The sequence below is a fragment of the Ambystoma mexicanum genome, chromosome 8 (assembly GCF_040938575.1).
Source record: "Ambystoma mexicanum isolate Mex_15411 chromosome 8, UKY_AmexF1_1, whole genome shotgun sequence".
NCBI classification, from domain to species: Eukaryota; Metazoa; Chordata; class Amphibia; order Caudata; family Ambystomatidae; genus Ambystoma; species Ambystoma mexicanum.
This window is the reverse complement of record NC_090929.1, coordinates 695,652,490-695,677,130: the sequence shown is the minus strand read 5'-3', so window position 1 is coordinate 695,677,130 and position 24,641 is coordinate 695,652,490. Positions and strand designations below refer to the sequence as shown.

The 24,641-nt window shown below is 44.7% G+C and overlaps 1 protein-coding gene across 2 annotated transcripts in view; it reads left to right on the top strand.

Annotated features, from left to right (window-relative positions):
- The window catches only part of PALD1 (phosphatase domain containing paladin 1), a 1,254,976-nt gene that overhangs the window by 695,683 nt on the left and 534,652 nt on the right, over positions 1–24,641 (top strand). For both annotated transcript variants that reach the window (XM_069610500.1, XM_069610501.1), the window contains exon 11: positions 19,923–20,018. In XM_069610500.1, the coding sequence (XP_069466601.1) occupies positions 19,923–20,018 (96 nt within the window). The remainder of the gene's footprint in view (positions 1–19,922; positions 20,019–24,641) is intronic.

Below are 24,641 nucleotides of genomic sequence, written 5' to 3'. Positions count from 1 at the left end.
ACACGTCGTTTAAGGAGACGACGTGGAAACGCTGCAAGATTTCCAAGCCCAATGCACATGTGTTGATGGAACTGCCAGGGATATTTTAGCTCAGAACATGTTATGGTCAGGCTGCACGAGGGGGCTCATGGGAGGCAGGAAGCACCACGTGTTTCTGTAAACAAGACAACGAAACGAACGGGGAGTTTCTCATTTTAGTTTCAATGACTTTCCAACACTAACAAAAAAACCTTGCCTAATGTGTATTGTAATGCACATTTTTGGATCGGCATCGATGGAATGCTCGACATACTGGCCGCATTATGGCAAAAAGAGAGAATACTAATCACTATTGATGGATGAGACGTGGAAAAAACTTTGACTGATAATAAAGTTAATAATGGAGGTAAGAAAAATATCCTTCACTTAATATTTAATTAAAACATTGTAAAATAGATCAAAACAGAGTAAAGAAACTCGTCATTGGGATCAGTATCATTTAGAGCAGATGAGGAAGTTGGTGTGGTTCTTCGGGGACAGTGGGCTAAGTGCCCCCATTTTGAAAGTATACCTTTCAGTTTGGAAATGGGTAAGCGCATGAATCACAATCGCCCTCAAGGGAAGGAACCGCAATCAATCCTTCTCTTGTTACGATCCTGGTATCGGCTCGGAATGCTCCCACAATTCTCCAATTTCGCAAATCTCTCAACTACGTCTGCCCAAGGACTTATCCCTATGGATGTACAGACTCGATGCACAGACCATAACTAACATTTCTCTGTTTACTGTTAAGATGCCTACCCATACGCTGGCTACCCACACCCCGACTCGGACTGGCCTACAGGGCAATAGGGCAATGCCCAAACCAAAAACACAAAATGCTAGTGTGGACCAGTTTTTTTTTGGTCAGAGTGGCCCACTTTTTTGGCCAATATGGGCCAGTTTGATGAGTTACTTTCCTATGCGGCTAGTAGTGTTGACCAGTGTTGATGAATACATGTTCTTTAAAATGCACAATATGCATCACATTTTATCAAAAAACTCCCCCATGGGTACTATTCAAACAGTGTGTTACGAAAGGAATGAATTGCCATTTGCCACTGTGGGCCACTTTTTCATTGGTGCCCGAGACAATTTTATGCCCCAGTCCGACTCTACTCAATCCCTGTACAGCTCTTGGCTGTTATCGACCTCGGTCAGCGCTTTAAACAATACAATTAAATAAGTGCAAATTCTTAGGTGACGGGCTTACGTGGGGAGAATGGTGACGGTTCCCTGGTACTACTATATCAATAAGGAATCGAAAAACAGGATTTTAAACCAAATACATAAACAATTTGCTGAGTAAAGCAATACATTGACTTTCATTATTTTGTATTTAATTTGTCTATTTTTTGGATTACATTACTTTTGGTTGAAAATATTTTCTGTTTACCTCTTTGTTTTTAGTGCAGTCATTTATTCCTAGGATATTTTAACATAAAACTGATCAGCCACCTTGATACTTAGTCCAGAGCATTGTTAAATAGACTTTCATACTGCACTGTGTTCCTATTGGAACTATTGTAACATGTTATTCTCCCGTCATTTCGAATTAGCAATTATGATTATCAGTCCTGTTTCCATCATGTTGAAACCCTAAATTGAATGCCAAGATACTTGGCAGCAGACAATCTGCGTCCGGTTTATATCAATGAAGAAGTAACCATAGTAACCTAGAGACCCAAGCTACTCCTCACTGATGACGCCCAACAAGGCTGAAACATGTCTGGGGATGCTTGTTGTCTCGTGCAGAAAGGATGTGACCTAGCAGTTCGGGCTGGACTACCCCTTTGGGGGTGGGACCAAGCCTGATTTGCATATAGTCTTTCCCCTTCTGTAACGGCTTGGCAGGTGAAGAACGATGTTCTGGAGGGTTGCCCAGAGTAATGCCAGAGGTTAAGATTTATTCTAAACCTTCCAGCCATCACCTCTTTTGTTTTTCTATTGGCATATACGCATTCTCCTTCCCGTGGGAAGGTTTGTTTCTGTATGCTTTTCCTCAGTTTCCTCTCCTGCTACGTGTGATCAACCCACTCAGTGTTGGTGCAAGATGATACTATTCACCCCGGAATGGCCGAGGCAGATTTGGTATCTGGACATACTCAGCCTGTCCGTGTCGCCTCCAGTCAAGTTGCCTGTACTGCCGAATCTGCTCACCAGAGAGAGAGATGCAATCCTTCATCACAACTCATGATCTCTGAATCTGAAGGCATGGCTCCTGCAGCCTTAGAGTTTGGAGGTTATGAGCTGCCAGCGGACTGCAGGGAGGTCCTCGCCAAAGCAAGGGCGTTGTTGACACGCAAGTGCTGCGGCAATAGGTGGAAGCATTTCTCTATGTGGTGCCAGTCACAGAAGATTACCACTCTGAGGGTCATAGCCCCACAGATTCTTCCATACTTGCTTTCCTGGGCTGATCTGTCTCATGCATCCATCAAGGTGCGCCTGGTTGCGATCTCACGCTACACAAGACCCCCTGGGAGATCCTCGTTGTGGCCCCACAGACTCGTCAAGGTGTTTCTCATTGGGCTTTTTTGATTTATCCCACCGGAGACGCTGCATGCCCCGGCATGGGAACTCAACGTAGTCCTGACGAGACTCATCGGGGCACCATTCGATTCGATGGATCAGGCCCCACTCAAGTTTCTCTCATGGAAGGTGGTGTTCCTTGGAGCCATCAGCTCAGCCAGACGAGTGGGTGAGATCCAGGCCTTGTCCTGCAAGCAGCTGTATCTGACTATCCACAAATCGAGGGTGATGCTGTGTTCCTACCTCACTTTCATGCCAAAGGTCCTGTCGGAATTCCACCTCAAAAAGCCTTTGGTGTTGCCTGTTTTCTTCCTAAAACCTTTGTCGCCAATAGAGAGGACCTTGTATTCGCTGGACGTTGATCGTGCCTTGAAGTTCTATGTGCCACGCACAAAGAGTTTTTGGAAGATTTCTCAATTGTTTGTAAACTTTAGACCTGTGAATCATGGAAGGCCTTGTCCAAGCCTTCCATCTCAAGATGGCTCCTGTGCTGCATCATGCACTGTCATCTGCTGACTAACAGGACTCTGTCGGGCTGTCTGAGAATCCATTGAGCTGCCGGGTTCCGTTCCCCTTGCCTCCAGATTGCTGGCACGATCTAGCCGCAGGACAGCATAGTGGAAAATTCGTAATGCAAAGAAAATCCTCATTCTTCCATATAAGCTCTTCCCACATTCACCGGTCAGCTTTCCACACGTCAGTGCTGGTCTTCCATTGCTTGCTACTGCACTTTCATGGAATTGCTTATGATTTCCTCCTGTACGTTCTCATTTTTCCACATTCCTTTGCCTCTATCAGTGAAGGCTGTCATGGGGATGCAGCTGCTGCTCGGGACTTACTTAATACGAATGGCTATTTTGCATTGAGGTTGTTTAGGAAAGTAGAACATCTTACCTGCATTATCTTTTCTTAGCACTTGAGGCCTGAATACTCCTCGCCTGACCCAGCAGTCTTGTTCTTCCTTTTGCTTGGGTCCATTTACAGGCCCCTTCCATGCCCCTCCATTTTTAGGATGTCTATTCCACATGCTATCCAGAACTTAATGCAATAGAAAACGCAGCAGAAACCATCCGCCTCCACCCAAAACCTGGAGTTGCTGCAATTTATTTCTGAGCAAAGCATCCCAACAATTGTCAAAGTCCTCCCCTGTGCTTAGTTTGATACCAGAGCCGCCGCTTCTGTTGTAGGCATCGCCTTGGTGCTATTCACTCTTTCCCTGTTCCTATTACCAGATTCCTCTGTGAGGAGTATCAGGATATGTTTTGTCCTTCCTTGTCTCAGGAATCGAATAGCTTTGTTCGTTATATGGGAGTTAACTTGTATAATGACTTACCACTTTAGTGCTAGTTTGGTTTCGGACCCTTTTCGTGCCCCGTCCTCAAATCGTCATGGAGAATGGGAGATAAGCCCACCCCCATTGTGTGGAGGATAAAGACCCAGGGAGCCTTGGACCTGTGAAGAAGAGAAACCCGCAGAGCTGCACAAGTGGGGAGACCTCCTGCTGGTAGGTGTGGCAGAGAGAAGTGAACATACGCCGGTGTGAGAAATCAGCCTACGGCCAAGCTCACGGCACACTCATCAATCCTGCCGGTGGCAGGACTAGAGGAGCCCGGCATATGAGTCTCCCACGGTGGATAACAGAACAAGCAGCACAAAGCAAAACCGAGGCAGAAGCTTCACAGACCGACCATGAGAATGGAGCGCCACCTCCATCTGACGCTGACCACCTGTAGAAATATGGAAGCCAGAAACCACATTAAGCGCTTTCCCGGGAGGAGCAACGCACAGAGATGGAGGAGGACGGAAAAGCCAAACCTGATCCCAAGGCAGAGGGATAGGAGCCAGACCCCAAGGCAGGTTGAAAGCAACCAGACCCCCAAGGTGCAGTGAATGCAACCAGACCCCAATGCATGGTGAATGCAACCAGACCCCAAGGTGTGGTGAAAGCAACCAGACCCCAAGGTGGGGTGGAAGCAATCAGACCCCCAAGCTAGGGTGAAAGCAAACAGACCCCAATGCATGGTGAATGCCACCAGACCCCAAGGCAGGGTGAATGCCACCAGACCCCAAGGCAGGGTGAATGCCACCAGACCCCAAGGCAGGGTGAATGCCACCAGACCCCAAGGCGGGGTGAATGCCACCAGACCCCAAAGCGGGGTGAATGCCACCAGACCCCAAAGCGGGGTGAATGCCACCAGACCCCAAGGCGGGGTGAATGCCACCAGACCCCAAGGCGGGGTGAATGCCACCAGACCCCAAGGCGGGGTGAATGCCACCAGACCCCAAGGCGGGGTGAATGCCACCAGACCCCAAGGCGGGGTGAATGCCACCAGACCCCAAGGCCGGGTGAATGCCACCAGACCCCAAGGCCGGGTGAATGCCACCAGACCCCAAGGCCGGGTGAAAGCAACCAGACCCCCAAGTAGTGTGAAAGCAACCAGACCCCAATGCGTGGCAAAGGCAACTTGACTCCAAGGCGGGCTGACCAGAATCTGACCGCAAGTCGGGGAGAGAAAAATCTGGCCTAAAGGCAGGGTGATAGAAATCATGCCTCGAGGTGGGCTGAGGGGAAACCAAAATCCAAGGTGGGTGTGGGACTCCAGGGGAGGGGTAGAAACCAGGAGGTAGCTGAGTGGAGAAAACACCATGAGATTCCCTGGTGGGGAACCTAAAGAGAGTACCTGGTGTGGAATTGCAAATCAGGGAGTTTTCAAGGGTGGAAGATGACCCAAGACTGAGACAAAGTGCCTCTCAATCCAAGTAGAGAGATATATAGAGAAAGAGACTAATCAAAACTGATGCGCAACATGAGGATGGGAAGGGGGAAGATACATTTGGTGCCTTTCCTTGAGCTGTGTAATGAGGCAAGATACCCCTTTCTGAAAGAGACATCACAGTGGGGTCAGAAACCAGCCACCATTCTATTGTTTGGGAAAGAGGCCCTTATTGTACCTTTGTTAAAGTTAGGTTCTTTGCTCTTTACAGTGGCAGAGACAGGAATTGGGGTAGAACAGATTTCTGGATGGCCGACTTAGTCTATTTTGTAGGTAGTTCTGACCAGCACTCTTTTAGACTCCTTTCTTTTTTGTAAGAGTAGGGCCGAGAAACAAAGGGACAGCTTAGGGTTTTAGTTTTGAAATAAAGAACTACTTTACCCAAAATGCCACCATGTCCGATTCTGACTTACCACAGTTGCTATGAAGACCTCAAGCCACTATTAAGCCCCCGACACCAAGGTACTCCCCAAGCCCAGTTACACCATGGCGGAATGTCAGAGATCTTACTGTCCTAAAACTCCCGGCCCTTGCTCAGCAAGTCTCGACACCGGGGCTTGTTCGGAGGAACATGTCTGCAAAACAACTGGCAGGAACTAAAAACGCTCCAGAAGCCTAAGAATGCAAAGCAAGCTTAATCAGCAACACATTGGCACCCCTGTAACAAGCAGTCTCATAGGTCCAAGGGTGCAAAAGATCTTGCATCCTCAGCTTTTTCATCCAGGCCCCGTCCACCTTTGCCTAGCGAAGAATAAAACTGTGATCAAGGGCTCAGCGGCTCGAGACCATTGATATAGTAATACGTTTCTTGCTTTTCTGGCGCCCCTCTCTTTCCAAAATTCAGTAATCATTTACACTTGTGTACTAATTTTAGTGTGATTTGCTACTTTCTAACACTTTTTTAAAGACTTATTTGTGTAACCTTGTTGCTTTTATCATGGACTAGAAAATGCAACTTATTGAAAGTGATACATTATTACATTCCTACATTGCCTTTCTTGGGATGTGGAGCCAATTAAAACCACTCTTTGTTTTATCAAGCCACCACTACCCACAAAATCATTACACCGATGACCCATTTATAGCGTTTGAATATATGCACACAAAGCAGTATATATGCAACCTCCCCCATTATCCCCTCTTCTCTCCTAGGTCCGAGCCCCAGAAGCGCCTTCACAGTCTCCGCACCCTGAATACGGCAGACATGTCCGCCTATCTTGCATGTCTGCACCCCATCAGTATGGCAACCTACCAGCCTGCTCTGCAGCGCACGCTTCACAGATCAAGTGCAATGAGGTCACTCTTGACGATAGAGCTGCAGAAGTGGCCTTTGGCCTTTGTTTACAATGGCCTCCCACAGAATTGCGGACAGTGGTGTGGGCCCGTGCCGGTTTATTTATTTATGGTGCATTTGTAAGGCGCTTATACATCAAGTAAATTGTCTTTCAAAGCACCCACAGGCCAACAGGGACAAGGGAATGAAAGGAAAATATAACAATGGAAGAGAGTGGCAGACATTCTAGGTCTTGTGAGCATTCAGAGTGTGCAAGTGCAGTGAGAGAGAGGGATGAGGGAGGTAAGTGCTAGGAATAACACGGAGGGAAGTGCAAGAGAGTAAATTGGAAGCTGTTAAGTGACTGGCAGAGAGCATTTGTTAATTGGTCAACTGCCAATAAATAAGTGCACGTCTATGATAGCACAGGCCAGTGGGCGCCTAAGGCAAGTGCTGGGAGTGGGCAGAGGCTGAAAGAGATTGGTGGTGTGAGGCCAGGGCCCAGGAGGACGCATAAGGCCCTGGTCACTAATCTCAGTGGCTGTGGGGTTTAGCAAAGGAGTAAGGGGGGTGGGAGGGGGAGGTAAAAAGGAAGTCTTGAGGAGATTCCGGAATTTGAGGAGATCCGGCTCAAGATGAATTTGAAGATGAAGAGGAAGGGGGAGAGACTGTTCCATAAGAGGGAGCCAGCTGAGGAAAGAGATCATCCACCCACTTGCTCTTTAGCAAATTGCTTGACACGCAGAGAGTTGGTGCTGGAGGAGTGTAAAGATCTGGAGGGAGTGTATTTAGTGAGAGCCAGTTTTAGATAGCATGGTTCCTGGCCCCAGACAGCCTTATGGATGATGCAAAGGGTTTTCACTTTAATCCTTGCAGCAACCGGGAGCCAGTGGAGGGATTTTAGGGCTGGGGAGATGCGGTCTTGCAGCCCTATTTTGGATTAGCTGGAGGGAACGTAGAGCGGAGGAAGAGGGTAGATTAAGGAGGGCTTTTACAGTAGTGAAGCCTAGAGAGTACCAGAGATCTGGAGACATTGGGCCTCATTACACGGAAGGCGGTGAGCCATGGCGCTATTAGCGCCATGGCTCATGCCGGTAAAATACCGGCACCGCCTTGGCGGAAAGGGGATTTACCGCCCCATTCCAAGGTTCGTGGGGCGGTAAATCCCCCTTCCGCCATTGCCCTTCCCCATTCCCATTCCTGCCCCATAGGGCACTATTTAATTTAATTTATTATTAATGTGTTACAGCTTATTATAAGCTTTTCACATGACATAAGAAATTACATTCAGCAAAAGAAAAACAATTGATCATACAAATAAATACTAGCATATTAAATGAATAAAGAAAAGAAAATAATAACATAAGGAGCAAAATAAGCAGAATAAACAAAAAAAAAGGAGAAGAAGAAAAAAGAATTGAGCATAAAAAGAGAAATGAGTTACATTCAAAGTTCAAAGTTAAAAGAATGTACGGATGTGTTCGTAATCCACCAGTGGATGTATATTAATTATTTTACGTATTAAAGACTACAAGTCTAAATTGTAATTGCTGGTGGGAAAATTATAAAAAAATTTTTTTTTTTTCCTAATAAAAACTTTCTCATAGTAAAACAGAAGGAGAGCATCCAAGGGTTGACAGTTCGCTATATGTTTATGCCCAATAATTTCTCGACAGTCATCCAAACATTATACATGGCAATGTATAATTTCATTCCGTTTCCCTTTGCGTTAACGGCTCTTTGCCAGAATTCATTACTGCCAACATGTTCCATGTTATGGACAAAATCTGTATAAAATGATGTGTAGACCTTTATCATATCGACACATCTGGTAAGAACATGTTTGCCCGTTTCTGATTTCATTCTGTCCTTACACAACCTGCAGAAACGTTCAGGTAAGGGGAGATTATTCTTAATCCCACTTATGGCCAGTACAGGCAACTGATCGATCCTTAACAAAAGGATAAATCGTCGTAGCCGTGGCGAAGGGCATAGATTCAGATATGGCAATGGCTTCTTGAGAGTGTAATTCATGAATTGCACAAATTTATAGCGCTTTAGGTTTTCCAAGTGTGCAAAATTGCTAATCCAATCGTGCAATTAAGATTTCTTGGCTAACGCTCTCAACACAGGAGTGGAGACCTCTTGTTGTTTTTGGATCCAGCCGATCTCTTCAAGATATTTGACGATGTTCTTTTTCATAAAAGGATATGAGGATGCTTTGTTGATTTCACAATGAATCGCCACTAACAATAGATTGGCTGTGTCCGGTGTTGCTTTTAGGTATAATTCGGCTCTCTTCCTGAGTACAAGAGACTTCCAGGAAGTAAGGCCGAGCTCTAATCTAAGGATGGCCATTGGGATACAGCCCGGGAGACCGAGTATTTTTTTCCAAAATTTTCCTTCAAGGATTTGAAGCCAGTCCAGTTCTATCAATTGCAATGCCTCCAGGCCATAGATTATCATTGGTGTTAAGACCTGTAGGTATAGTTGGCGTGCTGCCCAGATGGTATAGCCACAGTGAGTTGTAGAAAAACGATGAATAAGTGCTGTTACTTGAGCAGCTCTTGTAGTTCTAATTTGTTTACAAATGGTGTAATGCCCCTTGTGCTCAACCTCGACACCCAGATATCTATAATATGGGGTATATTTAATTGCCGTCCCGTATATGTTTAGACCGGTTCTTGCTATCTTCTTAGAACTGAACATTACCATCTGTGTTTTATTTAGATTAATAGCCAACCCATTGGCTTGAGTATAGGACCATAGTGCCTCAGCTGATCTACGAATGCCGCTGATAGTGTGGTCCAAGATGACTAAATCGTCAGCATATGCTAGCACTACACAATGGGTGGATCCAATCTTAGGGGGGCAGTTGTTTTCCAATGATAGTGCTTTAGGTATATCATGGACAAACAGGTTATATAGTATTGGTGCCGTAACACATCCTTGTTTCACGCCACAGTTTTGGTTGACCTTGCTGGTCATATTCCCTTTTGCGTCCAGCTTCAGGGAAACTGTGGTATTGTAGTGCAATAACTTGAGGTAATGTAGTATTTCTTTAGGACATCCCAGTTTTTCGAGTTTGGCCCAAAGTAGTTCCCTGGGGACTAAATCAAAGGCGGACTTGAAATCTATGAACAAGGCATATAGAGGTGGGTTACCTGGTGTTCTGGCCTTGTTACAGAGAATATCCATTACTACCAGGTTATGTGTAGTGGAATATCCGCTTCTAAATCCACATTGGAAACAATCAAGGATCTTTTCTCTGTCTGCCCATATTTGGAGTTCCTGAAGAAGATATGCTGCAAATATCTTGCCCGTGCAGTCCAGCATTGAAAGTAGACGGTAGTTTCCAGGGTCTGAGCGGTCACCTCTCTTATATACAGGGATCAGGATTGCTGTCTGCCAGGATTCGGGGATTCGGCCTTCCTTCAGAATCTTTTCAAAGAGGATCTTGAGTACCTCTGCCCAATATTCCGGGTTGCTCTTTAATACTACATTTGCTAAGCCGTTGGGTCCCGGAGCTCTTGAGGATTTGAGCTTTTTTATCCTGATAATCAGAGATTCGACTGACACTTTGAAGGGGATCAGAGGTGGATCCTGGGGCATCCTCTCCTGTGGCTTTACCTGGTCCGTGCCGTTCCGGGCTTTCAGGAATTCCTCCCATTGGCTAATGCCAATTGAATTGGTTAAGGGGATGCTGGTGTCACCCCGAGCCGTGCTCAGTAGTCCCCATATAGTTCGGGAGTTACCCGTGCATAACGTTTGGACTGTTGTTTGCCATTTGAGCAGTTTTATTGCATAGCGTTTCTGCTTTAGCCATGTTCTGTAGGCATTTTTTAGCTTCTTGCTAAGAGTCAGATAGTTGTACAATGTAGTGGAAGCTTTACGTAATTTCCTCAGGTCAGCTCTTAGAGTTCGTTTGGCATCTCTGATTTCAATATCAAATATATTAGTGGTCTTGGTCTCAGGGGCCCGCATGTTTGTTTTAATCGCTGCATAGGTGTTTGAGAATGCTGCGATCCATTCTTCGATCTCCTTGCTGGTCATGGCCAAGAGTTCTGTATGACACAGATTTGGATAATTGATTGTATGATCTATGGCTCGTTTAATATTGATATCAGACCATCGTATCTTGGAGAGAGCATGATTCGTCTTCAACTCACCAATAGGTTTATATGATGTAAATTGTGTAATATAATTGAAAGAGAGTGTGAGAGTAGCATGGTCGCTCCAGTCATTATCCTTGATCTTCATATCTGTGACCCAGGTGGTCATGGTAGGACTTACGTATATATAGTCCAATGTGCTACTGGATATGAAGTTTCTCCATGTTGATTTTCCCGGATAGTCACTGATGGTTCTGCCGTTTAATAGTTCAAAGTTCCATGCTTTAAAGAAATTAAACCATAGTTGTCCCTCCGCATTTACGCTTCCATGTTTCAATTTGCCTATTTTCTTCAGCAGGGGGTTGTTACTGGTGCTCGGCTCACCAATTAAGTGGCAATTAAAATCACCAACAAAGATAACCATATTTTTCTTCGGCTCCGTCAGCCAATTGATCAACAGATCGTGACAAGCTTCCTGGATAGTCTCGCTCTGAGAAGATTCAAATGGATTATATATATTAACCAGGAGGACATGCTCCGTTTTATCTTCGCCGGGGAGCTCCAGTTCCACTGCCAGTATGAATTCGTCCATTTTCGTATGGATGCGGATAGATCTTAGCGGATGCAGGATGCCAATTAATAGACCTCCATATGGTCTTCCCCTTAGTCCCTTTTTTGCTAATTCCTGGTGTATAGTGTACCCATTTAGTAGGGCTCGGGAGGTAAGCCACGTCTCTTGTAGACATATACAGGTATTGCCCATTAATAAGGGCATTGAGCCATCAGGCGATAATAGATGGCTGAATCCCCGGCAATTCCAAGAAATGATGGTTTGATCTCATCGATTTGCTGTTGTTCCTGGTAGGGACTCTAATAGCCATTTGAGGACCTTCTGTATGTCTACCAACTGTACAGAGTCATCTTTAGGTGGCTGTATTATGGTCCTTTCTTCCATAATTGGATTTGGCATCTGAGTCGGCCACTGTGGATCGATGATGTTCGGATCAGCATCTATTTCCAGGTCAACTTCCCTCAAGTTGGTTTTAAAGTTACGCAGTAGTTCTGCAGTGGCTAGAAATTTGCAGTGAAGGGCCGATGTACTTGAGTTCGTCACTTCTAGTGGTTCAACAAATGCAAAGTCCTCAGATCGTAGCACTCTCAGCTGCGGAATGGTATACAGTCTGGTCATCAATGCTGATCTGGAAATCCAATCGTGGTTACTAGATTGATAGAGATTTTTAATCAGGCAGATTCTTCCGCCTCTAGGTACCATAAAGTTGCCCTTTTCCTCAGCTGGTGATGCTGTTGTTAATTGAGGCTTGTTGATCAAGGGTATTGAGATAGCTGATATATTGTTTGTGTTATTCTGGGATATATTTGCGTCCTGTTCTTTTTCACATAGAGAGGATTCTGGTTCTGGAGCCAATGTTAATTTAGGGGTATTGCATTTGTCATTAATAAGCCAACTAGTGAGCTTTCCTTCTTTTGCTGCAATGCGTTTGCGTGCCCGTGCCGCTCTCCGTTTGACTTTTCTCTGTCCTTTTTTGGGAGTGCTGCCTACTGTTGGCCTCAAGATTTCCTCCGCTGTCTCTGCTGTGTCTGGTAATATGATTGTTGCAGTTTGACGCTTTCTTCTTCCAATCGCCTTTTTTGTCAGGCGTCTCTGTTTACGTGAGAGGTAGATTTCCGAGTTATTGGTAATATTTGGGTCCTGGGTCCCAGAGTCAGAACCATCTTGCGTGTTAGTGTTGATGAGTTCCGGCTCGGTCTCCTTAGGGTTGTTTTTCTCAGTGTCGCTTGTTGCGAATGCAAGGGTAACGTCAAGTATCTTCCCGCACATCTTCAATAGGATATTTAATGCAAATTGTACAGATGCTACAGATGCTTGCAAATCCCCCAGGCTCGTACTGCCTTCTCTGAGGTCACTGTTGTTTTCGGATTCCTGCGAGTCTAAATGGACAGCAAGGTTAGGGGAAGCGGATAATCTATCTATCGCTTCCCGTTGTGAAGTTATCGTCTGGGGTTGGTAACTATTGATTTGATTGCTTGTGCTGCTTCGCGGTAGCGGAGTCATGGCTCTCTGCATAGATAGACAGAGGTCAAGCAACGAGTTGTTATCAATTATACTCTCCCCTAGGCACGCTGAGTTGTTCGTTCTGCTGTGAATACTTGGCTCCTTCTCCCCGCTTAGCGATGGGCTTATGGTATTTGGAGTAGGCGGAGGTGGAAAAAAGTCAGTGATCATACCTCTTTCCTTCGGAACTGTTTTCATACCCTTACCCTTATTCGGTCCTGTGGTAGAGGCTCTGCCCTTCTGATTCCGAAGGTTGTATCTCGTGGCAGAACACTTCTTGACAGTTAGCATAGTGATACTGTTCCTTCGCTTCCTTGTCGGGTCAGGGTAGAAGGGGAATGTACCGTGGGCAATATGTCCAATAAGGTTGTCTTTAGCTGATATATAATGTTCCCTTGGTTCTTTCAAAAACGTTAGGGAACGCAAACGGGGTATCTTAGGGGTATTTGAGCAAATTCTCAGGTAGTTAGCGCCGTTGCTATAGGGACCCAAATAGAGGTTTCAATCAGTATGCACCACTAATGTGTCCTAGGCTCGGGCAGATGTCCGAAAATTTCCCCGATTCACAGTATATGTGGATGACTAAGGCCTGTGTCTTTATGGGGAATGGGGAAGGCGCTAATTACGGCACCGCAATTTTGTGGTGCCGTAATTAGCTCCGAGGTCCCTTAGCGGGTTGGTTTTTAACGCCTGCAAAAAGCAGGCGTTAAAGCACCAACCCGCTAAGGGACCTCGTAGTAAGGCGGTAATGGTTAACGGTCACCGTTACCATTAACGGTGGCCGTTAACCATTACCGCCTTCCGTGTAATGAGCCCCATTGAGCTTCTGGGGAAAAGTGAGGAAAGGAAGGATTCCTTTGAGGAGGTGGAGTTGAAAGTGGGCCTTCTTGGAAAGGACCTGGATGTGAGGGAGGAAGGAGAGAGAGGAATCGAAGGTGACTCGAAGGTTTTTGGCTTCAGATGAAGGAGAAGGTGGAGAACATATAGAGGGTGGCCAGAGTGAGGGGAAGAAAGATGGGGCAGGAGTCCCAATGGGAAGGATCTCAGTCTTGCTGGCATTGAGGCAGAGATCTTTGGAGGCACACCAGGACTGGACACCGGCACAAGCGGTCGCAAGTCCTTTGGCAGTCCATTCCAATGGGGTATTTTGCTGCCTCCTGAGCCACTCTCAGAAACCCAGGTGTACTCAGGAGACCATTGACCGGCCCATATAGCCGAGGTTTGCTCCGAGAGTACTTTAAGACGGTATAGCTGCACCTTGAGATGGATGGATGGAGGTGCAGATTTATTACTCCAACACCAATCAATAAGGACAACTCAATGGTTTGGCAAAGGGAGTCCATTTAATGACAGGTACAAAAAATGGGGAGTCACGGCAATCGGCAGTGATGCAATAGTCTGTCTCGCTTCAACTCCAATGAACTTCATAAAAACACATTGTTTATACTGAAAATTCGTCATAAGTGATGTGTAACACTCAAAGGTTAATAAGCATTTCTATTGGTTAGGAAAAGGTAACTTTAATATGGGTGCTATATCTGTATATGGTAACGGAGTGAAGGGATTGGGTAAAACACTGTCAGGTGGGCGTCTAAGCCCTTCCTTCAAAATGACTATTGTAGATGTCACCAAAAGTACGACGTCCCATTGGTTCTACTATTTATAGGGCCCTAGATTATTTGGTCCATTGTGATTGGGTTGACACCAACCTCATGCATACATTTCCACTTTGCAGAATGGTCAGCCAGATGCAGGGTGCCCCCCTCAGCTACCCGGCCTTCCTCCAATTAAGGTTACAATCAATCATCACTTCAACAACAATGTGTCAATTATGTTATTGTGGTTGGCCTCGAGACTGCATCTTCTGCCTGGGAAAGTTCTGCTATCTTCTCCTGGGCGGATGCCACGAGTAGGTGTGAACTCGTGCTTCTCCTCACTCGGATGGTCACGTGATGCAGACACCATGAATTTGCCTAGTTTTTCTCGATTTGCGCATTCAATTCTTATTTGGCTTGCCACCTGCCTACGCTTCCTTATCTTGACCTTTCAGAGACAGGGTATTCTGTGCTTAAGTTTCAATTAGATGTAGCTACTGTTCGTTCCTTCTATTGGTATGACCTTGACTCCTTAGGCATGAGTTGCATCTACTGAGTTTTGATTCAGCCGTCTCTTCTTATTTTGCTAGAATATGAATCTTGTCTTGTTTGTCCTCTAGTAACCTGAGTTGATTCTGCTTTTCGTGTAAAGTGGCTTCGCACTTATAATAATGTGCTTCATTTTGAGGTAGATTATGTACAATCACGCTTGCCGTGCTATTCTTCTACTTAGCATAGCAAGCCGCACTGTTTTATTAGCTTTCTTGCGGTTTCAAGCATATATACAGGCGTTAGCTGGTTGAATATCTACATCCTGCTTACAGCTTAACTCTCTTACACTTTCATAGTTTTCTATCACTTTAAGCTCACAATCTCTTTTTTTCATGGCGTTTCGTCTCCTTGTGTCATTCTTGTTTTGTCATTTATTCTATCTGTGAGTCCGTCCGGGCTTTCGTGACGTCACCATTCGTCTTCCATTAAGACCGTTTTGGTATCTTTCGGGACGGTACTTAAGCAGTCTTCATTTCATCTCATTTGTTGGTAGGTTTTTCTCAATGGATATCTTACTGTCCATGGTTGTCTGGTTATTGATACTTCAATAGGTATTGCTCTTCTGATAGGTACTGGGCAGAGCCCTACTGCGGCTCTCTGCTGGTTTTTTTGCTCATGATACATCACATATTTTGGTGTGAATGTTCCTGGTGCTTCAAAATGGGCGATCAGAGTGCAGGCTTTATTTGGGACCTCTTCTACACAGGTAAAGCTAAAGGGTTTTAAAGGGGTGTAATATGCCCCTAAAATGGCAAAAGAAATGTTTTGTGGCAGATAAGGCCTGAGGCTGCAGGCACAGCCCGCTCCACTGGCCCACATCAAACTGGTAGGCCTGGCACTCATGTTGGCCTTTTGTACTAGTACCCATTTAGATGCCAGGACCATAGGAGAGCCGGGGCAAAGTTTCCACTGGGCAGATTTGGTCAAAATGACTGAATACAAATTACCTACACCACCAAATTACCGTCCGTAGGGCATTTTGAAGTATCTATTTTGGTGGTGAAGGTCATTTTTTCTTTTTTTTTTATCGGAACAGCTGTGGGGTATGCCCCGCAAACCCTGCTCGCTAGTTTATACAGTATAGTGAGCAAGGGTTGCGGGGGACACCCCCGCAGCTGACCCGACCAGAAAAAGAAAAAAAAAGGCTGCAGGGCTGTCCCCCGCAACACCCCGCTCACTACACTATACAGTATAGTGAGCGGGGGTTGCGAGGGACACCCATGCAGCTGAAAAGGACCCTGCAGCGCTGGTTCCCGATCACGGAAGTTAAAGGCAACTGACGTTGCAAGGACCAGCGAGACGGAAGGAAAGGTAAGTAGGGGATTATAGGGGGTGGGAGTTTCTATAGATTTGGGGTTGTTTTACCTTGGATGACCGAATGGGAAATATATGAACAATTTTGTATTACATACATTTCTCATGCAGTAATTTCTGTTGCAAACTTTTCAGTTGCGGTAAAACGACCCCAAATCCAATGGGCATGGCCACAAATAGTTTCACTTATGTATTTATATATAAATACTTTGGGATGTACAGTTGTGATTAACCTTCTGTTGAAAGGATGTTAGGATTGCAAGGCCAAACATAAAAATCCCAGAATTTACCAAGTTAAGGGTCAGATCAATCAGTCAACGCATGCATTGCTCAAGATGTCACACGTTGAGCTTTTTGACATGGACAATAGCTTACTATACTAAAATGCATGTTTCACTCCATTAGGGGGTTTTCTGTTTGCAGCCAGAACAAAAGCAAAACTCAAAATAAACTTGCGGGGTACTAGCATTTTTCCTTACCTGTTTTTGTTCCTTATGCCATGTGGGATCTGGGGGTATGTGCATCGCATGTGCCATGTGTAATGACATTAGTAGTGCGCGTTAGTGACAGAAGTATGCATTGGTAAACATAACTGGAATCTTTGTTTTTCGTGTTTGGCACTGATTCCATAGCTTCCCTTCATCTAAAGATTTTTAAGGCAATATTTAGGGTTTTAAACAGAGGCGGTTAAGAGTAACTTTTTAGCAATTCCTTTTTTTGTGGTCATATATATATACTAGCATACCAGGTGTCTTACAATTGCTCACTTTTATTTAACCACACACATTGCATTTTACTGCCTAACTGACCCCCAGACCTGTATCTCCCGGTCAGGTCCTATCATTGCGTTATGAGGCTCTGTGGAATTGACCAAGAGCTAAAAAAATCGTTAATATGAATTGACCTTTTTTTTGTGCTTGTTAAGGTTTTTTTAAATACAGAATTTTCAATAGGCCAAGTTAAGTTGTGAGTGGGACCAGAAGCCAGCTTCCATATAAAACCTGTAAAAGTGGGTCAAAACGGTTCAAAAAGAATCAGGAACGTCGGGTTTGTGGGCTGCTTAATGGATCTGCCTGACATGAATGCAGAATTTGATTGGTTGAAGAAAAAGATCAATTTTGATTTGGTACAGTTGAAATGCAAATTTCAATTGGCCACCCTCTTTATCCGCAGACCTGGAGAGAGCATTGCAGATTCTCTGCTGGAAGGATTTGAAAAGGGAGCCTATAGCAGGACTTCGGAGTGTTCTCCAATGTATAGGAGTGCTAGGGTGTGCCTTCGAAGAGTGTAATCTGGCTCTTTCCTAAGAGAAATGAGACTTTAGCAACACGTTTTGGGGATGCAGGTGAAGGTTGAGTAAAGCTAAAAAGGGGGGGGGTAGAAACAATGGCACAAGTGGCAAAGGAGGGTATGCTATAATGCAAAGGAGGTCAGGGAGAATGGGGTAGGAATGTGGAATAAAAAATGTCGTATTTGCCCCCGTGTCGCCAATGTCAATATGCACCTATCCCATACGACCTGGTCAAGTTTCATAGTCTTTGAGCCTATCCTAGATTTCCACCTCAGTCTTTTTTTTAAAATAAATGTATCCTCCCTGAATAGGGATTTTTCCAGATTGTAGATTTAGCCAATACCTCTTCATCGTGGTCTACCGGGGCAGCGCTTGCTTCCAGCACGCTCAACGTGTCTTTACCACTTGCAGGCAATCGCTGCCAACTCTACTAGGTTAATCAGCATTCACTAGCCATGGGTGCCAAGCAGGCTTGGAATGGCCCATAGGGCATTAGGCCCATGGCTGAACCAAAAAACACAAAATGCTGGTGTGGGCCAGTTTTTTTTGTCGAAGTGGGCCACTTTTTTGGCCAATGTGGACCAGTTTGATGAGTTACTTCTTTATGCGGCTAGTAGTTTGAACCAGTGTTGCTGTCTAAATATTATTTAAAATGCACACTTTGCATCACATTTGATCAAACTCCCCCTTGGGTACTATTCAAACAGCGTCAAAAAAGTAATGAACAGCCATTTGCAACTGTGGGCCACGTTTTTATCGGTGCCCAAGCCAATTTTTTGGCCCAGTCTGACCCTGGTGCCAAGAGATCACCCTTGATTGCACCACAGGATCGAGGCTCGTTGGCTGCAAGCCATTCATTCAACATCCTGAAGATACTTTCCACGTTGTAAGGCTCCAAATGCGGGAATCCGAAACCTCCAATTCATGGACCTTTGCAGGATCTCCCATGTGAATCCTTCTTATGGTATCATGTAATCATTTCAGATCAATCCTAGTGGCGTTGAAGGGAAGGCCTCCAAAGGGATAAAGGAGTCTAGGCAGGGCATTGATTTCAATTCCATGCTATCTCCCAGAATCCTCCGTAACATCATTTTAACTAAAGAGTTTTTCACTGAGTTTATAAAAATACTCTTCATCAATTTCAAATGAAGAAAAAAATATGAGTGCCTCGAAGCCGGACTCTACTGAGATTCAGAGCTAGTGCAGTTCACGGAAGCGATCGCTCAGACAGTTGAGGTGTGATGTGTTCTAAATATGCTTGCTTAAAATAAAAGCCTTTTCAATCTAGTTTCAGTGAAAGCGTGGAGGCTCAAGATACAGGTAGGAGAAAGTGCTTCTCTGAACACATTTTGATGCTGGAATCCTTGCAGTGCTTAATTTGTGGCAAAATAAGTGGCAGGACGCAAATATTTTCTAGCCCTCCCATGACACATCGGGACGAGTAGCTTCCCGCTCAGTATTGCCGCCATCCACGGCTATTCCCCTCAGTGACCATATGCATGGGGTTAAAGCTGCAACTCTCAGTGGCTCATTAGGGTTGATGTATGTACTAACTATGGCAGGTGTGTGATTTACAAATCCCAATCAACTTAATATAAAATAATGCACTTGTGTCTTGATATAAGTCAAATGCTTATGTATGTCTTTAAACACAGTCATTGTTAACAGTTTACTCTGATTGTATAGGTACTTGTTAGATGACTGAAATTTAAAATAATAAAGTTGCCAAAACATCATATCATAATTGAAGGGAGTCTAGGACCATAAGTGCTGGTGCTCACAAATAAGTGCCAGGGCTGAGCCCTGGGAAACACCCCCACATATTAAACACTGGATCCTGGCCTTCCAAATACATAACCCGAGCTGTTGTCTGCTTTCTGATGATGGGGAGCTGCACTAACTTGTCCTCCATGTAACAGGGTAAAGGACATGTTCGCTTTAAGGAACACCAGGCTACTTTGTGCTGTTTGGTTGATTCTTTGCACAGGCACCAATGGCCAATCGCTCTCATGCACAGGGGAGAGGGCTGATGACATTTAGTGGAGCAATGCCTGTAGCTCCAAACATTCCCTCCTGTGTCTAGGCTGCTGCGTGCCCAAAAGGAATCCCGCCATGCAGTGCACTATAGCGTCTGTGCTACCCAACACAGAGGGGGGGGGGGTAGGTTGTGCCTTTTCAGCATAAGGACTCTAGGTTTGCTTTAGCTGTGCAAGTATATGTTCGCTTGCCTCCCCAACTTCACAATTCCCACACAAGTGTATGACCACGCGATAGCTAGAAACGAATAAAGGCCTACTGTGTACAGTAACTCTACAAAAGCCATAACAAATAGCTTTGGCAATGCTTGTTCACTAATATACCGTCTGTATTTCTCCTTTTTTTCATTTTAGGGAAATAGCACCAAAGAATATTTTCTTCAAAGGACGTTGCAGAGCCTGGAGCGCTATTTTTACCTGATTGCTTTTAATTACTACCTCCACGAGCAGGTCAGTAGTACCCTTGTCACATTTTACCCAGAGGAACATGCTTGCTACAGTGAGAAAAAGGTCTCATTTGAGAGAACACTTTCAGGTTGTGAGCTGCTGACTGTGAGTTGGTGCTAGCACAATACTGTTACTGGCACAAGGCTCACGTGATGTGCGTGTTTAAGGGTAATCACAGATTTTAACGAAAACAATTACAGAGGTGTTTTTCAGAGACACAATTACATCGAAAAAATACTGAATTAAAAAATATATATATTTGGGTGGTAAGATGGGGGGTTAAAACGGGTGGGGAGGAGGTTGGTGCGTGGTTATGAGCGCAGAGAAACGGGGTTTGAGGGGGACCCCCCACCCAAATAAAAAGAATAAGTATTTTTTCGATGTAAATGTTTCTCTGAAAAATACCTCCTTTGTAAAAAAAAAAAAATGGGAAATCACATTGGTGATGGATTGGCATAGCAAGGATCCAGAGCCAAGTGTATGGGAAATGGCATGAAGGAACTGTATATGAAAGGACTTACTTGCATTTGTTATTCATCGATTGTAACCATCTCAACCAAAATGTTTTAGAAGAAAGAGGGGTGACCTCACATTGGGGCACCAACTGGAAGGATGCCTGCGATCTTGTCCAACCCCGACCACGGCGAGCACACATCGTTATATGCTTGTAGAGAGCTTTGCTAGTCACTTTAATCCTTATATGTTGTTGAAGTTAAACTATTATACCTGTGAAAATCAGCTCCCTGTACAGACATTTCCATTCATGAATAGTGATTATCGAATTAAGAAACCCAAATCGCCTTGACAAATATCAGAAAATTCCAATACAGATAATGACCATGTGACCCCCTTTTTCCTATCACTGGCCCTCTTAAGACTGAGCTGCCGACCTGTGTAACAGGCGAGGGGCACAAAGCCCGCTGTACTTCTTAACACTGGGTGTAAAACAATGAGGATGGGGGTATTTCTGCATACAAGTAACAGTGCAGTAATGTATGTGAATAGCCAGAACTCGGTGTAATCTAGTTCCTCCACCTGCCAGCCATCATGAGGCGTTGGGACCCTCCATTCAGTGGTATAATGGTAACAATAATGTAGTGGAACTGTGACTCCGGCAGCTGACAGCGTAGGAAGGAAGGGAGCAACGCGCAACACATTTTTCAAGGCTTGCAGTCATGCTGGTTGACAGCCAATTGAGTTCAAACAGATGTCATTTTAGCTGTGACTGATATCCGGTGGTAAAGTGGAGAAGTGTGCTTTAACTTCACAAAGAATAGTTCTGGAATGGTGAAAATGGTTGCAAAAAGTAGTGGAGCTGTTAACGGTAAAAAATCAAAGTAGTGGAACACCGCTCCTGACCGTTGCCGTTCACTTCGACCACTGCCTCCTCCATTATATTACTTAACATAATACACATTTGCACTGACTTGTTTATGAAAGCCTGGATGGAAAGACCTGCTGTAAAAGTACGATCACTCTGTTTTCCATTTTCGATCTGGCTCTAGGAACCAGGAATGAATACATAGCTTAGGTACATCAACTTCACAGAACCGCACATCGAAGTGTTACTTTGTCCCCATAATTGATCACCCCAGGGGTAAATGGATGTCTGTAGGAATTAATTATATAATGCACCAAATCATACGGCCCGGCTGTGTTCTATAACCGAGAGGGGCAGAGAGGAAGTCTAGGGGTGCTTCACATTTTGACAGTAAATGGTACTGAATTCTCAGGCTTGCACACTGGGTATTGCTGGCAAAATATGGAACTTGAGCTTTCATTTATGGACTTCTCTTACCATAATATTTATTTAATTGGTTTTTTATAACGTAGATTTTTATAGCGCATCTAATTCCGTATTTGAGGTCGGTTTCTAAGCGCGGATCCTCTTCTTAGGCTAAAAGGGTTAGCAGCTTGAAGCCACGGACAGTGCTTCTCCTAATTCTATCATTCAGTCATGGGAGTCAGTATCTAAAATACTGCCAGCATCGACTGACTGTTCAACCCTCCTTGCCATGGGGCATTCGAGCCCGAACACAAACCAACCTCCTCCAAGTCTTCTACAAAGTACTGGAGTGGCACTCTAGGGTGGCCTGGAACATTTACGACCTCATCTCCAACCAGTACCCCAATGAGGTACCCGGAAGGTAAGACCAGCAACCCTGCCACAGGGATCTATTCCCCATCTCATTGGCACAAGCACCTTTTGTGGTGTTTGGGTTTCAGGCAAAACTCCATGGCACACCATGGACCCTTTCACTCACCAAACCACACACCAGCCACTTTTTTATACCTCAGAGAGAAATCACTGCCAGCAGTGAATTTCCAAAAACAATACCTGAATCACAGATGTGGCTCAAGAATTATGTGCCTCCTTTCTTCGTACCAATAGTACACAACTGTCATTTGGTCAAGCATAGTTAACCAGTTAACTCCCTGACCATCATTGCCCTCAGCTTGCCAGGGCTATGATTAATCTAGTACTGCAGCATTCCACCTCTTACGGCTTTGCTGATGGCCATTGAGCCAAACAAGTGCAGTTTTAAAGTCGTCTGCATTTGTAAGCATTGGGGCTCTGCAGTTTAAGAATGTGTAGAGGAGCAGCTGTGTACATCTGCAGAAGACCCCGCCCCCCCCCTATGTCCCCTGTATTGGAGACATGAGACCATGCCTTGCCTGACACCAGCTATCGTACCAATCCTGCAGCGTGTATTTGGACGGAGATACCCATTGAGACAACCCTATTGAATGTACACCCGAAGTGATGACAACCTGCAGGAAGAACACCCTGAAGGAATATGAGAAGGAGCTAAGTAAATGAACTGATGACGTCCTGAGATACTAACTAAAGACAATGTATAGACCCTAAAGGGCGAATGATGAAGTAAAGAATCGAGTGAACTGTCAACGTGGAAAAGAAGATTACACATTAACAAAGTGCTGCAGAAAACAGAAATTCATTAAATGTACAGACCCTGAAACACAAGGTAGATGAAGTCATCATAGAGGCTAGCTATGAGTAGTAAATAAAATGCAGGCAAAGCCACCATTGCACAGAAACTGGACATTGGTATAATGAATTGAATAAGCCAGAAACCATGAAGGGAGAATGGAAAGACTGTGTCACAGCAGGATAGCAGGCTCGTGGAGCTGCGTGGGGAGCCTGTCTGGCCAGAAGTCAAGATCATAGAAACGGCGGTTAGCTATCTACTCTGAGGAAGGACGAGTGTACAGAGGAAGAATCTTCTCATATTAAGGTGCAAGAAAGAACACAAAGGATGCCACATTTTAATTCATTTAGAGCATTTAAAAGCTGCCAAACAGAACAGATCATGGTCTCCTGTCAGGTGAGCCAAGGATGGAAATATTCATACATGACAGCGAGTGCTCTCACTCCCGTGCATTCCCAACAATGAAAATACTCTACAAGGCCAAGTGCAAAGACAATTTCATGGCAGAAGGCATGGGTGATGAGAGATGCTGAGCTAACTGTGTGGTGAGGTAGCTTCATGTCCTGTTTCCATGCACCTGGGTCTGGGTTTACGTGCTGCTAAAGGAACCGAATGTTCCAGACATGACACAAGCGTGCCAACCAATTGTATTAGTACATATAACAAAGGACCTTGTAGCGGTGCCCCGTCAAAGATTCGAATCCAAAAGGATCGAATGCCATAGGATCGAGTCAATTTGACCTAAAACAAAAGGGTTGCATTTTTTTTAAAAATATATTTTTTGGGGGGTTTCCATTTTGGGAAAAAGAGGTTTTACCACAAAAAAAGGGGATTGGGAGGCCCCCCCCAAAAAAAAATATAAAAAAAAAAAAAAAAAATCGACCCTTTTGTTTTAGGTCCTTTTGATTCGACCCTTTTGTCATTCGATCCTTTGCATTTGAATCTTTGACCGATAACCCCTTGTAGCTTGTAAGACCAATGGAAAACTGTGTATCTAGTGTTTCTGAAATTACATGTTTGAAGAGCTAGGCATAAGTTATCCACCTGATAAAGGACAGCCAATAACAATCCTATGTAAGTGTATATCTAGATGTTTCCATTAACAAATGCTGACCCTTGATGGGTTTTTCACTATTGCCACGTAGTATGACGTAACTCTGACGCATTATTGAGTAAAAGAATTGTATTTTTTGTGCAGATCGTTGAGAGACTGAGCGTCTGTCCGTTGATGTTCTTTGTAACCTCCCTGTTTTAGATAAATGTGAATTAAACAGTAACTTGCCATCTTCTTGAGTTTGTCCAGTTATTTGGACTCAGAATTATTCTTGTGTTATCCCATCCATTACATAGACACGCTCCAAAGGGCCATAAACTCAAATGAATAACCACAAACTCCAGGGACATGTCTAAGAGGCCCCGCCCCTGCCAAAACAACTTTGCTTTCAGACTCCTTCTCATTCTTCTCCTCATAGAACAAAATACCCGAAAATGAATTGCAAAAACGCCTCACCCTAATAGGTATTGAAATCTGTCAGTCATCTTGCAACCTACCGGATTACCTGATGTGGACTCTAGTTTGTTTAATAGCATCACTGGAAAACATGGGCACATGCAATTGTAGACATGTAGTCAGGAGGTGAACTCGGGAAGGATTAGGGCGATGATCAGGAAGAAT